The sequence below is a fragment of the Nicotiana tabacum genome, chromosome 12 (genome assembly GCF_000715075.1).
Source record: "Nicotiana tabacum cultivar K326 chromosome 12, ASM71507v2, whole genome shotgun sequence".
Lineage (NCBI taxonomy): Eukaryota > Viridiplantae > Streptophyta > Magnoliopsida > Solanales > Solanaceae > Nicotiana > Nicotiana tabacum.
Genome location: NC_134091.1, coordinates 121,216,956 through 121,235,373, shown reverse-complemented (window position 1 = coordinate 121,235,373; position 18,418 = coordinate 121,216,956). Strand labels below are relative to the sequence as shown.

Below are 18,418 nucleotides of genomic sequence, written 5' to 3'. Positions count from 1 at the left end.
TGGATAAGGTCAAGAATATTCAGGATCAACTTCGCACAGCTCAGTCCAGGCAGAAGAGTTATGCCGACCGCAGAGTTCGTGATGTTGCATTCATGGTCGGGGAGAGAGTGTTGCTTCGGGTATCACCCATGAAGGGTGTAATGAGGTTCGGAAAGAAGGGCAAGTTGAGTCTTAGGTATATCGGACTTTTTGAGATTCTGGAGAGAGTGAGAAAGGTGGCTTATAGGCTTGCGTTGCCACCAGGGTTATCAGCAGTTCATTCAATGTTCCATGTGTCCATGCTTCGAAAGTATCATGGCGATCCGTCCCATGTGTTAGATTTCAGCTCTGTCCAATTGGATAAGGATTTGACTTACGAGGAGGAGCCGGTGGCTATTCTAGCCCGGCAAGTTCGCCAGTTGAGATCAAAGAGTTACCCTTAATTTTGAGTGTAGTGGAGAGGTCAGCCTGTTGAGGCAGCTACTTGGGAGTCCGAGTCCGATATGCGGAGTAGATATCCCCACCTTTTCACCAGCTCAGGTACTTTTCTATGTCCGTTCGAGGACGAACGATTATTTTAGAGGTGGAGAATGTGATGACCCAAAATGTCATCTTATATTTTAGAACTCGATTCTGCACTCTAAAGACTTAAAAGTCTCACCTTCACCCTTCTCGATTTGCGTGCACAGTCCGGGCGTGTTTCCGGAAAGCTTTTATGTTAAAAATTGATAAAATTAAATTTTTAGTCGACTTCGGTCAACGTTTTGAGTAAACGGACCTGAGTCCGTATTTTGATGGTCCCGGTGGGTCCATATCGAAATATGGGACCAGGGCGTATGCTCGGAATCAAATTCAGAGGTCCCTGTGCTCGAGTTATGAATTTTTGATGAAAATTAAAAGTCTGAAAATTTAATTATTTTTAAGAATTGATTGATGTTTGGCATTGTTAGTACCGGGTCCGTATTTTGATTCTGGAGCCCGGTACAGGTTCATTATAATATTTAAGACTTGTCTGTGAAATTTGGTGAGAAACGGAGTTGGTTTGACGTGATTCTGTCTGTGAAATTTGGTGAGAAACGGAGTTGGTTTGACGTGATTCAGACGTCCAGTTGAGAAAATAGAAATTTTAAAGCTTTTTTGAAAATTTCATTGGATTTGGTGCTAAATTCGTAGTTCTAGGTATTATTTTGGTAATTTGATCGCGCGAGCAAGTTCGTATGATGTTTTTAGACTTGTGTGCATGTTTGGTTTGGAGCCCCGAGCGCTCGGGTGAGTTTCGGATAGGCTACGGGATGTTTTGGAGTTGGAAAATCTGATATTTTTGCTGCAGCAACTGTTCTGGTATGTTCCTCTTCGCGTTCGCGAAGGTACTCTCGCGAACGCGAAGGGTAAGCTGGTCAGGGTGAGGTTTTACTCTTCACAAATGCGATCAGCTCATCGCGAACGTGTAGTGTTAGGGAACTGGGGAGGGATCAGTCTTTCCATCATCGCGAACGCGAGCAAGGTCTCGCGAACGCGAAGGCCAGGGGGGAGTAGCCTTCGCGAACGCGAAGGGGGACTCGTGAACGCGTAAGCTTGGCAACTTTGCTCTTCGCGAACACGACAGTGTCCTTCCGAACGCGATGAACACTGTTGCCCAGTTCATAAAACAGTCCCAAAACGGGACTTAAGCCATTTCTTCAACTTTTCAAAAACCAAACGGGCTAGAGGCGATTTCCAAGCTACATTTTCTTCCCCAAAGTGTTGATAAGTGATTCTAAACTATTTTCTTTCAATTGCCCATTACATTTCATGAATTATCAACCTAAAATCTAGAGTTTTCATGGTAGAATTAAGGGTTTTGGGTAGAAACTAGGGATTTTGGAAATTTGGGGATTTAGACCTCAAATTGAGGTCGGATTCCAAACCAATTATATATCCGGGCTCGGGGGTGAATGGGTAAATGAATTTTGGTCCGAACTTCGGGTTTTGACCAAGCGGGCCCGGGGTCAATTTTTGACTTTTGGAGGAGAATTTGGGAAATCTAAATTTATGCAATGTAATTGATTCCTTTAGCAATATTTGATATTATTGAGTCATTTTTGAATAGATACGAGTGGTTTGGAGGTGAATTCTAGAGGAAAAGCTGTGATTGAGTATTGAGTGGCCTTCGGAACGAGGTAAGTGTCGTGGTTAACCCTGACTTGAGGGAATTAGGAACCTCAAATTATTTTCTATGTGAAATTCATGTGAGCGGTGTATATGTGAGGTGACGAGTACTTATACGCCGCCAATTTACCTGTTTTCCCTATTTCTCTCGTTTTTCTTATATTGTCTCTTTCCCATGCCTAATTGCTATAGGTTTAGTCTAATGTCGTTAAATTAATCCTTCTTATCATGCTTACGGATCTTCTAGTGATAATTGAGTATTTATTTTGAAGTTGAGATTGATATTGTGGAATCAAATGTTGAAGTAAGGCTTGTACTTGTTATTCTATCTCCCTGTTATTATTTATTCATTGCATTATGGTAAGGGAGAGTGTTAATGCACGAAGGATGATGTCGTGCCATATTGTGAGTGTTAATGCACGAAGGGTGATGTCGTGCCATATTGTGAGTGTTAATGCACGAAGGGTGATGTCGTGCCATATTGTGAGTGTTAATGCACGAAGGGTGATGTCGTGCCGTATTGTGAGTGTTAATGCACGAAGGGTGATGACGTGCCATGATATGAGAGTTAATGTACGAAGGGTGATGCCGTGCCGTTTCTATTGATTTTATGGTAAGGTTGAGAGTAAAAGCACGAATGGTGATGCCGTACAATTTGTTTTCCTTTACTGTATTCGTTGTTCCTGTTGATTCATAGTACATTGGTAGTTTCGGTCATTATTCTTCTATAGTTCTTTATCTCGTATTTCCCTCAGCATGTTCCCCCTCCCGATATTACCTGTCTAGCTTTTCATTGATGTTACTTGTATATATACACTGTTAAAATGTATAGGTTGATTTGTAGGTGCCTTGTCTTAGCCTCGTCACTACTTCGTCGAGGTTAGGCTCGACACTTACCAGTACATGGGGTCGGTTGTACTGATACTGCACTCTGCACTTCCTGTGCAGATTTTGGTACCGACTCGGATTGATCGAGATTTTAGCTGTTGGACCGCTATCCGGAGACTCAAGGTAGATCTGTCGGCGTTCACAGACCTTGAGGTCCCCATCTATCTTTTCTGTTTTACTGTTTCTTTCATTCAAACAGTTGTATTTCTTCAAGACTATTACTTGTAGTGAATTCTAGAATGCTCGTGAATTGTGACTCCAGATCCGGGTGGTAGTAGTTAATAAAACTTTGATGTTATTCCGCACTCACTATAATTCATCTTAGCTAATCTGTTGTTAATCACTGAATGGAATAAGGATTGGTTTAATGATTCTCTAACGTTGGCTTTCCTAGCAAGTGAAATGTTAGGCGCCATCACGGTCCCGACGGTGGAAATTCCGGGTCGTGACAGTAAGCCTATCAATGCGGAATAACAATAGAAATCTGAAATAAATTATCTTCAAATCCACATAATTACAACTCCCAAAACCCGGTAGAAATAAGTCACAGGCTTCTAAGAATTTACCCTTAATGTTTCTATATATATCAGATTCTAAAGAAATAAGGAAGCAACATAATAAGGATGAAGGGGACTCCGGAGTCTGCGGACGCTGTCAGATATACCTCGAAATCTTCGTACACAAGTAGCTAACTAATGTCTGGGCTGGTAGGATATACCTGGATCTGCACAAAAGATATACAGAAGTGTAGTATGAGTACACCACATCGGTACCCAATAAGTGCCAAGCTTAACCACGGTAGAGTAGTGACGAGGTCAGATCGACCCTACTAGAAAATAATAATGGCATGATACAATGTTTAACAATATAATAAAAATAAAATGACAATGAAAATGAATCAAGTAGTATGTCACCATTTAATTACACAAAATAATAGCAAATAATACCTCGTGAAAACAAAACAGAATTCTTTTCAACTTTAAGAAAATCACAACAATAATCAAAGGCAACTGCGGCCATAAATCAAAATCAACAAGGGCACTCTCGAGGTACCGCCTCGTAGTCCCAAATCATAAATAAATTTACAATATCTCATTTCCTTATAACACCGTGGAAGCTTTCACATTTAATTTTAAAGAAAAATATTTTTTCCGAAATAGCATCCCGCGTTTTAGCCACCCTTATCACACCACATGACTTCTAATAGTTCCCCTACTAGCCATGCGTATCAAGCCACCCTTATCTCACCGCATGCGTTTCAACACCCAGACATTATACCACCGCATGCGTATCAATATCACAATATATCACAATTTGCACCTCAAGTGCCCAAATATTTCAGTTTGCCAAAATAAACAACATCAACAATATTTTCCACAACAGGGAGCTAAAGCTCAATCACAATGAATACAAAATCTCACAAAATATTCGGGAATTAAATAACTCAGCAAAAATTATATTTAAAATTCTTTTAATACGTTGCCTCAGTTCCAAATTTAAAATATCAAATACTTCATATTAATAATATTTAAATTAAAGAAATTTCACCTTCAGATAATGCACAGAATAAAAGAAACCAAGTTTCAGCTAAACATGTAAAAACAATTAGCAGGAGAAAGTCAAGCAAATTTAAAGTATATAAATCAGATCAATGATGGAGAATATAACAAGGTAAAATTATTTAATTAATATGCAACAGTGATCTACACAATTTAAAGACGTAATCTTCCACATTTAGCCTGTGTACACAGTTATCACCTCGTGTACAAGACTTTCAACACATTACAATTTATCACTTCAATTCCAATCCTAGGGGAAATTTCCCCCATACAAGGTTAGATAAGTCACTTACCTCGACTTGCTCCAATTTAATCAAGTAGTATGCCTTTTTCTCAATTTTCAGACTCTGATCGACTCGAATCTAGTCATAATTAATTCGATACAGTTAACAAAAATTATAGTATCAATTCCATAAGAAAATACTACATTTTCAATAAAATCCGAAATTAACTCAAAAATTGCCCATGGGGCCCAGGTCTCGGAATCCAGTGAAACTCATAAAATCTGACAAACCATTCAATTACGAGTCCAACCATACCAGTTTCACTCAAATCCGACTCTGAATCGACATCGAAATCTCAAAAATTTGTTTCTATAAGATTTCTAAAATTTTCCCAAATTTCAATATCAAAACACTAATTAAATGGTGAAAACAATGATATATTCGTGTATATTGACCAAATCTGAGTTAGAATCACTTACCTCAATATTTTTCCTAGAAAATCTATCAAAAATCGCCTCTGCTCAAGCTCCAATTTGTCAAAAATAGCGAATGGGACGAAGTCCCCTCCTTTATAATTCTGCCCAGGTAGCCCTCGATCATGGGATGGCTTCGATCATGGCCCTCGAGTCTGGTTCTTCGATCATGGCCCTCGAGCCTGGGCCTTCGATCATAGCCCTCGAGCCTTGACTTTGATCATGGCCCTCGAGCCTGCCTTCGATCATGGCCCTCGAGCTTTCCCTTAGATCATGGCCCTCGAGCCTTGCCTTCGATAATGGCCCTCGAGCCTGCCTTCAATCATGGCTCTCGAGCCTGCCTTCGATCATCTGCTCGATTTCTGGGCTCGATTTTCTGGGCAGAAGAAAATTTGCAGCAGCTTTTGCAACAGCTGTTTAAGTCCCACTTTTTGATCCGTTAACCATCCGAACTCACCCGAGGCCCTCGGAACCTCAACCAAATACACCAACAAGTCCTAAAACATCATACAAACTTATTTGAAACCTTAATTCACATCAAACAATGCTAAAATCACAAATCACACCCCAATTTAAGCTTAATGAAACTTAAGAATTTCCAACTTCTACATTCGATGTCAAAACCTATCAAATCAAGTCCGATTGACCTCAAATTTTGCACATAAGTCATAAATGACATAACGGAACTATGAAAATTTTCGGAACTGAATTCCGAGCTCGATATCAAAAAGTCAATTCCCCGGTCAAACTTCCAAACTTAAATTCTAATTTTAGCCATTTCAAGCCTAATTTAACTACGACTTCCAAATAAAATTCCGGACACGCTCCTAAGTCCAAATCACCATACAGAGCTATTGGAATTATCAAAATTCTATTCCGGGGTCGTTTGCACATAGGTCGACATCCAGCCAAGTTTTAAACTTTGGAACTAAGTGTTCCAATTCATTCTAAAATCTCTCCGGACCCAAACCCATTACTCTGGTAAATCATATACCAGTTATAAAGTATAGAATGAGACGTAATTAGGTAAATGGGGCTACCACTTTTAAAACGACTTGCCAGGTCATTACATCCTCCCCCTCTTAAACAAACGTTCGTCCTCGAACGAGTTTAGAATTATACCTGGATTCTCAAATAGGTGTGGATATTTGTTCTGCATCTCCCGCTCAGTCTCCCAAGTAGCTTCTCCTTCTGGCTGGCCTCTCCACTACAGCTTCACGGAAGCAATGTTCTTTGACCTCAGCTTTCGAACCTGCCTGTCCAAAATAGCCACTCGTTCCTCAATATAAGATAGATCATTGTCCAACTAAATCGAACTGAAATCTAACACATGATACGGATCGCCGTGATACTTCCGAAGCATAGAAACATAGAATACCGGATGAATTGCAGAGAGACTAGGTGGTAGTGCAACTCGGTAAGCCACCTCTCCAACTCTCTCAAGAATATCAAAAGGCTCAATATGCCTAGGGCTCAACTTGCCCTTCTTCCCGAACCTCATCACACCCTTCATAGGCGAAACCCGGAGCAAGACCCGCTCACCAACTATGAATACAACATCACGAACCTTCCGATCCGCATAACTCTTCTGTCTAGATTGGGTTGTACGAAGTCGATCCTGAATCAATTTAACTTTCTCCAAGGCATCCGGAACCAAGTCTGTACCTAGTAGTCTAGCTTCACCCGGTTCAAACCAACCCACTGGAGACCGGCACCGCCTACCATATAAGGCCTCACACGGAGCCATTTGAATACTCGACTGGTAGCTGTTATTGTAAGCAAACTCCGCAAGTGGTAAGAACTGATCCCAAGCACCCCTAAAATCTATCACACACGCACGAAGCATATCCTCCAATATCTGAATAGTGCGTTCGGACTGCCCGTCTGTCTGAGGGTGAAATGTTGTACTCAACTCCACACAAGTACCCAACTCTCACTGTACAACCCTCCAAAATCGTGAGGTAAACTGTGTACCCCGGTCAGAGATGATAGATACCGGTACGCCATGAAGTCTGACAATCTCGCGAATATAGACTTGAGCCAACTGCTCGGAAGAATAGGTAGTCATCATAGGAATGAAATGAGCTGACTTGGTCAGCCAATCCACAATCACCCAAAATGCATCAAACTTCTGCTGAGTCCGTGGAAGCCCAACAACGAAATCCATAGTGATCCGCTCCCATTTCCACTCCGGAATTTCTAACTTCTGAAGCAATCCACCTGGCCGTTGATGCTCATATTTTACCTGCTGACAATTGAGACATCGAGCTGCATACTCCACTACGTCTTTCTTCATCCGCCTCCATCAATAGTATTGTCTCAGGTCCTGATACATCTTTGTATCACCCGGATGAATGGAGTACCGCGAACTGTGAGCCTCTTGGAGAATCAACTCATGCAAACCAGCTACATTAGGCACACATAGCCTGCTCTGCATCCGTAATACACCGTCATCTCCAATAATGACTTCCTTGGAATCACCGTGCCGAACTGTGTCCTTAAAGAAAGCAGATAGGGGTCATCATACTGATGCTCCCTGATACGATCATAAAGAGAAGACTGAGAAATCACACAAGCCAAAACTCGGCTCGGCTCGGAAATATCCAACCTGACAAACTGGTTGGCTAAGGCATGAACATCCAAGGCTAAAGGCCTCTCTGCTACCGGTAAATATACTAAGCTACCCAAACTCTCCACCTTATGACTCAAGGCGTCGGACACTACATTGGCCTTTCCAGGATGATAGAGAATGGTGATATCATAATCCTTAAGCAACTCCAACCATCTCCGTTGCCGCAAATTAAGATCCTTCTATTTAAACAGATGTTGTAGACTCAGGTGATCGGTGTAGACCTCACAATGGATACCGTACAAATAATTCTGCCAAATCTTCAAGGCATGAACAATAGCTGCTAACTCAAGGCCGTGGACCAGATAATTCTTCTCATGTACCTTTTACTGTCTGGATGCGTAGGCAATCACCCTACCGTCTTGCATCAACACTGCGCCGAGACCAATACGTGATGCATCATAATACACAACATAAGACCATGAACCTATAGATAATACCAACACTGGGGATGTAGTCAAAGCTGTCTTGAGCTTTTGAAAGCTCTCCTCACATTCCTCGGTCCACCTGAACGGAGAACCCTTCTGGGTCAATTTGGTCATAGGTGCAGCAATAGAAGAGAAACCCTCTACAAATTGGCGATAATACCCTGTCAAACCAAGGAAACTCCAGATCTCCGTAGCTGAGGACGGTCTGGACCAACTCTGCACTGCTTCAATCTTCTTTGGATCTACCTTGATCCCCTCGCACGAAACTATATGACCCAAAAATCCCACTGAATTAAGCCAGAATTCACACTTTGAAAATTTTGCATATAACTTCTTTTCTCTTAAAGTCTGAAGCACAGTTCTCAAGTGCTGCTCATGATCCTCCTGACTCTGGGAATACACCAGAATATCATCAATAAATACAATGATGAAGGAGTCAATATAGGGCTGAAATACATTGTTCATTAAGTGCATCTGGGGTGTTCGTTAGCCCAAATGACATTACAAGGAACTCATAATGACCATACCGAGTCCTAAAAGTAGACTTCGGAATATCTAATTCCCAAATCTTCAACTGATGATAGCCTGAATGGAAGTCAATTTTAGAGAATACCCTGGCACCCTGAAGCTGATCAAATAGGTCATCAATACGTGGCAATGGATACATGTTCTTCACTATAACCTTGTTCAGCTGGCGGTAATCAATACACATCCGCATAGAACCATTCTTCTTCTTCACAAATAAGACATGAGTACCCCTAGGCGATACACTGGGCCGAATTAAACCCTTATCAAGCAACTCAAGTAATTGTTCTTTTAATTTTTTCAACTCTGCTGGGGACATACGATATAGTGGAATAGAAATGGGCTGAGTGCCCGGTAACAAGTCAATGCCAAAGTCAATATCCCTGTCGGGTGGCATACCCGGAAGATCCACTGGAAATACATCAGGAAAATCCCTTACTATAGGAACTGACTCCACGGTAGGAGTATCAACACTAACATCTCTCACATAGGCCAGATACGCATCACACCCCTTCTCAACCATTCGTTGAGCCTTAAGAAATGAAACAACCCTACTAGGAACATGATCCAAGGCACCTCTCCACTCTAGCCATGGTAGACCTGGCATAGCCAATGTCACCATCTTGGCGTAACAATCAAGGATAGCGTGATAGGGCGACAGCCAGTCCATACCCAAAATAATATCGAAATCCACCATACTGAGCAATAATAAATCAGCTCTGGTCTCAAAACTACTGATAACAATTAAACATGATCGATGCACGCGGTCCACAATAATAGATTCACCCACGGGTGTATATACGTAAACAAAAGAACTCGAGGAATCACGGGATACGCCCAAATACGGGGCAAAATAAGATGATATTGGAAATGAATCAAGTAGTATGTCGCCATTTAATTACACAAAATAATGGCAAATAATACCTCATGGCAAAACAGAATTCTTTTCAACTTTAAGAAAATCACAACAATAATCAAAGGCAACTGCGGCCATAAATCAATATCAACAAGGGCACTCCCGAGGTACCGCCTCGTAGTCCCAAATCATAAATAAATTCACAATATCTCATTTCCTTATAACACCGCCGGCGCCTTCACATTTAATTTTAAAGAAAAACATTTTTTCCAAAATAGCATCCCACGTTTTAGCCACCCTTATCACACCGCATGACTTCTAGTAGTTCCCCTACTAGCCACGCGTATCAAGCCACCCTTATCTCACCGCATGCGTTTCAACACCAAAGACCTTATACCACCGCATGTGTATCAATATCACAATATATTACAATTTGCACCTCAAGTGCCCAAATATTTCAATTTGCCAAAATAAACAACATCAACAATAGTTTCCACAACAGGGAGCTCACGGCTTAATCACAATGAGTACAAAATCTCACAAAATATTCGGGAATTAAATAACTCAGCAAAAATAATATTTAAAAAAACTTTTAATACGTTGTCTCTGTTTCAAATTTAAAATATCAAATACTTCATATTAATAATATTTAAATTAAAGAAATTCCACCTTCAAATAATGCACAAAATAAAAGAAACCAAATTTCAGTTAAACAGGTAAAAACAATTAGCAGGAGAAAGTCAAGCAAATTTAAAGTATATAAATCAGATCAATGATGGAGAATATAACAAGTAAAATTATTTAATTAATATGCAACAGTGATCTACATAATTTAAAGACGTAATCTTCCACATTTAGCTCGTGTACACACTTGTCACCTTGTGTATACGATTTTCAACATATTATAATTTATCACTTCAATACCAATCCTAGGAGAAATTTTCTCCACACAAGGTTAGACAAGTCACTTACCTCGACTTCATACAATTTAATCAAATAGTATGTCTTTTCCTCGATTTTGAGACTCCGATCGACTCGAATCTAGTCATAATTAATTCGATACAGTCAAAAAAAATTATAGAATTAATTCCATAAGAAAATACTATATTTTTCAATAAAAATCCGAAATTAACTCAAAAATTGCCCGTGGGCCCACGTCTCGAAATCTCATAAAACTCACAAAATCCGATAACTCATTCAATTACGAGTCCAACCATACCAGTTTTACTCAAATCCGACTCTGAAACGACACCGAAATCTCAAAAATTTATTTCTATGAGATTTCTAAACTTTTCCCAAATTTCTATATCAAAACACTAATTAAATGGTGAAAACAATGATATATTCGTGTATATTGACCAAATCCGAGTTAGAATCACTTACCCCAATATTTTTCCTTGAACATCTATCAAAAATCGCCTCTGTTCAAGCTCCAATTTGTCAAAAGTGGCGAATGGGACGAAGTCCCCTCCTTTATAATTCTGCCCAGGCAGCCCTCGATCATAGCCTCGAACATGGGCCTCGATCGTGGCTTCGATCATGGCCCTCGAGCCCGGGCCTTCGATCATGGCCCTCGAGCCTTGCCTTCAATCATGGCCCTCGAGCCTGCCTTCGATCATGGCCCTCAAGCTTTGCCTACGATCATGGCCCTCGAGCCTTGCATTCGATAATGGCCCTCGAGCCTGCCTTCGATCATGGCTCTCGAGCCTGCCTTCGATCATCGGCTCGATTTCTGGGCAGAAGAATATTTGCAGCAATTGTTTAAGTCCCACCTTTTGATCCGTTAACCATCCGAAACTCACCAGAGGCCCTCGGGACCTCAACCAAATACACCAACAAGTCCTAAAACATCATACGAACCTATTTAAACCTTAATTCACATCAAACAACGCTAAAATCACAAATCACACCCCAATTCAAGCTTAATGAAACTTAAGAATTTCCAACTTCTACATTCGATGTCGAAACCTATCAAATCAAGTCCGATTGACCTCAAATTTGCACACAAGTCATAAATGACATAACAGAGCTATGAAAATTTTCAGAACTGAATTCCGACCCCGATATCAAAAAGTCAACTCCCCGATCAAACTTCCAAACTTAAATTCCTATTTTAGCCATTTCAAGCTTAATTTAACTACGGACTTCCAAATAAATTTTTAGACATGCTCCTAAGTCCAAAATTATCATATGGAGCTATTGGAATTATAAAAATTCTATTCCGGGGTCATTTGCATATAGGTCGACATCCAGCCAACCTTTTCAACTTATGTTTTAAACTTTAGAACTAAGTGTTCCCATTCATTCTAAAATCTCTTCGGACCTAAACCAATTACTCCGGCAAATCATATATCAATTATAAAGTGTAGAATGAGCAGTAATTAGGGAAACGGGGCTACCACTTTTAAAACGACTGGTCGGGTCATTACAATTACCTTCTCTTTCGTTAATCTTCTTAATTCTTTCCTTTTCTTATTATTCATATATAATTTAAGTGTAAAGATTTATATAAAATAAAATATTAATATTTTTAAAGTTCTAAGTATTAAGATTTTCTACGTTGTCCAAATAAGGAAGAATATAATATATAAAATTTAGTTGATTTTGTAGTCCTAAATATTAGGAAAATAATTAAATGAGTATTCCTACATATTAGGAAAATAACTAAATTATTATTTTATCCAATGTAAACTCTATTTTAAAGGGTAAAAAAGGCGAACGACATTTCGCTAAGAGCATTCGTGCTTTTAATATAAATATATATAGATGAGAGATTTACTTTTAGACGTAAGAGATCTGTCTTTTACACATAAGAGATCTAAAAAGGTCATTTTCTTATATTTAAAATTGTAATGGTGCATGATGTACAATATCACAAATAATTTTGTGGGAGAAAGAGATTACATGTTTGATACAGTGATACTTGAGATGAAGTTATGATAAAAAATTTATCTCACTTATTTTAAATTTATCCAAAATTCCAAATCTCTTTTTCCAGGTTTTATTTTTTTAATAATTATAGTTTTTTTAAATACTTATTTTCCTATTTTTAGATTACGTTGGATTTTTTGCTGGTATTATTAAAAATACAAAAACAAATCAGGGTTCTCTCAACGATAATATTTATTGGACTAAGATAAGCCAGCTGATTTGCATGCGAAACCTTATCTTCTTGATAATGGATGATACCTTATACAAACCTAATGAATTTCCTGCGTTTTAATCTGAATGCTAGTGAAATCAACTTTCTTGAACGTTAAATGAGATGACAGCTTCTAGGAAGATTGGTAGATGTGAATCTTGTTTACTGTAATTAATGTTTTAAGAGTAACTGATCTTAAATCAATATTAATAAACAGCAGGTTCTAAGGCAAGTGAATTTAAAAGTACTCTTTTTTAAAGAATTATTTTTACACTACTATAAAAGACGAAACAACTTAATACTAGAAGCAATCACAAATTTCTTTCCAGATATCAAAGACCATAGCACTCGAGAAACTCTTTACAACAAAAAGCTTTGAGATCACAAAAGGGATGAAAAAAGGTATCAACAAAATTAATAACTTCTCTATGAATTGCCAAAACCTAGCCACCAATAGAAATCCCAGATCCAAAAAACAACTTGACTTAGTTACAGAGTACAACTGTAGTTGCAAGTGTAAAAATAATTTTCTATACCAATGGCCATCATGTCCAGCTATATTCCTATCTAATGATGCAAATGAGAGGGTCAAAAGAAATAAAAGCCCGACCAATTCATATTTAATACACGTAAAAAATGAGTTGATTATTACTCAAAATCAATAAAATCACATCTCATACTGGTACTTGAGATTCTTTTGGTTTGTGGTTAGTTTATTATGTCTCCATTTTCTCATTTTATGATTCTTTCAATGTTTGAGTTTACATCGAAAATGAAATATTTTAAAAAATAAAATTTACTCTAGAGAAAAAGGTAAAAAAGAAAGTACCTTACAATATCAGAGGTAAATGCTGTGATTTTCTGTGGTATAAGCAAATTTATTACTCCCTCTGCCTCTACCCTGGGAAACACTATCTCATATCTGGATCTGGTGTTTTAACACCAGGTTCATTCGAATTAGTATTTTCCACGTGGAATATTATGTGAAAATCCGGGAAAGTTTCAACAAATATTTGAATTCACCTCGACTTGCCTCATTATGTGTAGTTCAAGACGAAGGCATATTCAAATCGATGGCTATTGTTATATAATATCTATAGACTATAGACTTTTATTAATAATCAAAAGTTAAGACAGAGCTAAGATACTAAATTAGGAGAGAAATTTTAAATGATCTCAATCGTTTTCCTCTTGAATAAGAAGCTACTTCAGCTTTACAAAGAGCTAGGAGTTTCTTAAACATTTTGCATATAATTAATTATATTGCAAGGCTGGATTTTGACTTGCTATTGGTAATAACTCTAATGCGTCAAATCCTAACAGTTCAGATTCAATTATGTAGTCCCATAAATGTAGTTGGGATTCCATATTATTGCTGCAAGATGATCCATAAAGCAATTCCTTTAGCTTATCAAACAGAGTTGCAGCTCTAAATTCCATTGTTGAATTCCTGTCCATCTATACACAGACACACACCAACAAAAAAAAATAGACAAAATGTTATGCTTTTACTCTTGCAAAAAGAATTTTTTATTCATGTCCATTCTCTAAGGTCATTTTTAGTACTAATTATTTCTTGATTTAGACAAGACACAACCAAAAGAAAGTGGCGTTGTGTGTTTGGTAGGGCGGAAATCATTTTCCGGGAAAATATTTTCGGAAAATGACTTATTTTTAGGGGAAAAAAAAATTCGTGTTAGATTGGAGAGTGGAATATATTTTTTGGAAAAAATATTTAATTATAGAATGATACTAACATTAGCAAGCCGGAGAGTAAAGGGCAGTCCGGATACTAATATTTAATTGTGAAGAAAAATGACTTTAGCCAAAAAGTGGAGAATTTTTTTGCCTCCTTTCAATGAAAGAAAATATTTTTTGACAATTAAATACCAAAAAATGACTTATTTCCTCGAGAACATTTTCCTTTTTTTATTTAATTTTTTGGGCCATATCAAGTAGTTATTGTTTCATGGGGTTAATTTCAGTGATGGTCATTGAATTATCTTTCAATTTCACTAAAGTCATATAACTATTTTTTGTCACTTAAAAGTAACTAAACTTTATCATTGTCACTTAAAAGTTATTTTGCCTCAAACCCCTACCATAAATATGACATGACATTAAATTTTATGATAAAAATTCAAAAATAAATGCCACATAAGCTAATATGAGTCATACCCATTTTAGATTCATTTATCCTTTAATGTGATTTGATCCATAATCCAAATGAGTTTCGATAAAAAAAAAATTAATTCCACATTAGTTTAAAATGATTATCCTATACTACAAAGTCTTGCCTTTTCTATCACAGCACATTCATAATTATTCTATACTAAAATAATCTATGCTAGAAAATTCTTATCTTGCTGGTATGCCCCATCTGAGTCATTTTATAACTCTACTGAAGCTAAAATACTATTGTATATAATAGTATTTTAAAATGACTCGGATGGGGGCATACAAACAAAATAAAAATTTTCTAGCATAGATTATTTTAGTATAGAATAATTATGAATGACTCGGATAGGGCATACAAACAAAATAAGAATTTTCTAGCATAGATTATTTTAGTATAGAATAATTATGAATGTGCTGTGACAGAAAAAGCAAAACTTTATAATATATGATAATCATTTTAAACTAATATGGAATTAATATTTTTTTTTTTATCGAAACTCATTTGGATTATGGATCAAATCACATTAAAAGATAAATTGATCTAAAATGGGTATGACTCATATTAGCTTATGTGACATTTATTTTTGGATTTTTATCATAAAATTTAATGCCATGTCATATTTATGGTATGGATTTGAGGCAAAATGACTTTTAAGTGATAATGATAAAGTTTAGTTACTTTTAAGTGATAAAAAATAGTTATATGACTTTAGTGAAATTGAAAGATAGTTGAATAACCATAAGTGAAATGAACCCTTGCTTCATGGGTATACTTACCTTAGTTTCAAGAGAAATCTGCAAAGTAGAATTTCCATTGAGTGAAAAGCTGGAATATAAAACTTCAACACCTTCCTCATTTAATAATCGAATGATGTTATAAAATATAGCTAAATTATCAAGTCCAGTGATCAAAACAACGAACATAGTTGGACTCATTTCGTGAAATTCAATCTGAGGGAGTGATTTGGTGCTTGAGCTGGGCAGCTCATTAGTTGCTTTGACTGATCGGGGCCTTTTTCTGCAGCTAATCCTTAATTCTTCTAAGTACATCTTGTTCTTCTCCAATTTGGTTTCTAAGCTTTTTATGTAATTTGTTGCTGCATCTATTCGATCTGGCAATGCCAATGTTTCCTGCAGCATTCAACGCAAATGATATCTTAGGATTCTAGTGCATTTGAGTAGAAGAAAGAAACATGAAATTGATGTAAGCTGAGTAGAGTAAATAAAAGACTTAAAATTGTGTCAAAATGGTAACCTTTTATTCCATATACTATTCTAAGAATTACAATAAATACAATATCTTGTTTAGATATATAACATATACAAAGGATCTATACTTAGAAGGTAATAACTATTGTACATATGTTTAGGATGTGATCTTGAAATCCATAATTGAAGACAAATAAGAACGGAATATCTGTAATCTCTCTATAATCTCTCCACAAATCTTCTGTTACAGCTCATGCCGTAAGATATGACACTTGGGCCTAACTCAACCCCTCATGCCGTAAGATATGATACTTGAGGCTAACTCAATCCCAAAAGCTAGTTCGAAGGAAGGAGGATTGACCAACCCTTATAAGGAGACTAGGGATCTCATCCAGGTTCGATGTGAGACTCATTCCATTCATCAAATGCCAACAAATTGAAATGTTGAATTTTAAGATATTAGTACTGAACTCATTGCATTTTAAAATTATAGGTTCAAAAGTAATATAATCTTTAGTAGTTTGTGCGCGCACTCACAATCAATATCAATATTCTTTGTCAAAATTACTCGTTCAGTTGAACCCTTAGAAGAAAAGCGCCATCTTTATATGAAGCTGAGAGCAAGTGATCAGTCAATCAGAAAGTGTCTAGGATTTTAAGCCTGTGAATACAAGTGCACTTGAACGGGGGATGGGGTAATTAGAACAATTGGAAGAGAAGGAAAAGGAGAAAGAATATACCTTACTAGAGGCATGATTAAGGAGCAGGGAATGAAGCTGATTATAGAGGTTCTTCATATTGTTCCTTCTATTCTTCTCCACATACTTTCTTTCCAATTTTGGAGCTGAATTAGATCTCAGGCCACTTACCATTTTTCCTGATGACCAGTAGTACTATTTTTAGAAACTTTTCAGTTTTCTGCAGGTTCTTGATGATGCAGCTTTTTACCTAATTTAGGAAGTTGCAAAACTGCAAATGAAGTTTAATTCTAAGAAGGGATGACAGTGGATAATAATTTATTATAGAACGCATTTTATAGATTTCCAGATAGTCAACAAGAAAATGAAAACAGAGTCAGTGACGGACTCTCAGTGACGTTATTAATGTGGTCATATGTAGTACTTGCCACTTTTCAATCTCTTTTCTTTTTCTCTCTATCAATTAAATTAGTAGGCGTTTGGACATAAGAATAGTAAAATTCGATCAATAATTTTATGTCCAAACGGGCTCTTAATGTGAGAATCAATAATTTTCACTTTCTAGTTTGACTGTCAAAACTTTAAACACGTGCAAATATAAATCAAACAATAGAGATTGCAAAATCTAAGAACTAATTGGAGCTACGTTAAATCAGTTGATATCCTGGCAGCTGGGGAAGTCCAATTTGGCGGAGACGAAAGGATAGATTATTCGACGCGTCCAATTTCTTTTCTAGAAAGATAATCTGACTTGATACGTGGACCAACGGCAAAATTGTTTTCGTACGACATATATAGATTATGAGTTCGAACTGTGAAAGCAGTCACTAATGCATACATTAAGATTATAAGCATATATAGAGTATAGTATATGGGTTCCCGGGAACCCAGTAACTTTTACGTAGATTATGTATTTTTATTAAAAAATTTACTAAGTATCTATACATCTAACTTTGAACCTAGTTATTATTGTATATTAATTTGAGATTGCGACAGGAACCCATAAACTTCAAATCTTGGATCCGCCTCTGATTATGATAGACTGTCTACGTCACACCCCTTGGAATGTGGCACTTCCTCCGACTTAGCATAAACACGAGTTGCCTTGTGCACTGACTGCCCTTTTATACTTTGTTAAAATCAATATAGGAGTAACGAATTACATACTTTGGGCTACATTAAATGTATTTTAAAAAATAGTTATATACGACAAACATATAATCATTGTAAACAATACAAAAATATTCTTTTTTTAATTTATGTGAACCTATTTAACTGGATACAAAGTTTAATAAAGAAAAAAAGAATTTTTAAATATGTGGTCTTAAATATATCATAATATTTATATGGTTGCCAGACTTTTAAAACTTGTATCTTAAATCTGACATAATATTTCAATAGCTATAAAAGGTTTTTATTGAGGATAAAATAAACGGTTGATTTTAAATTATATTCAAATTTTTAAAAAAGTCATTCTTTTTA

At 37.0% G+C, this 18,418-nt stretch overlaps 1 protein-coding gene across 1 annotated transcript; it reads right to left on the bottom strand.

The window, feature by feature from the left end:
• Nucleotides 1-14,015: 14,015 nt before the first annotated feature.
• LOC107801248 (transcription factor bHLH162-like) lies at nucleotides 14,016-17,360 on the bottom strand. The gene is made up of 3 exons (XM_016624534.2): nucleotides 16,979-17,360; nucleotides 15,807-16,160; nucleotides 14,016-14,309 (listed from the first exon to the last, which is right to left on the bottom strand). The coding sequence occupies exons 1-3, from the start codon at nucleotides 17,108-17,110 to the stop codon at nucleotides 14,106-14,108; spliced, it is 690 nt and encodes a 229-aa protein (XP_016480020.2). The 5' UTR covers nucleotides 17,111-17,360; the 3' UTR covers nucleotides 14,016-14,105.
• Between the last annotated feature and the right edge of the window lie 1,058 nt (nucleotides 17,361-18,418).

What these genes read in the sequence shown, in the direction of transcription:
- LOC107801248 (XM_016624534.2), bottom strand. Translation starts at nt 17,110, where the DNA reads ATGGTAAGTGGCCTGAGATCTAATTCAGCTCCAAAATTGGAAAGAAAG. An exon ending in TTAATCATGCCTCTAGTAAG is followed by an intron (nt 16,161 to 16,978) that starts GTATATTCTTTC and finishes TGAATGCTGCAG; the next exon opens with GAAACATTGGCATTGCCAGA. An exon ending in AGATTTCTCTTGAAACTAAG is followed by an intron (nt 14,310 to 15,806) that starts GTAAGTATACCC and finishes GTCTGTGTATAG; the next exon opens with ATGGACAGGAATTCAACAAT.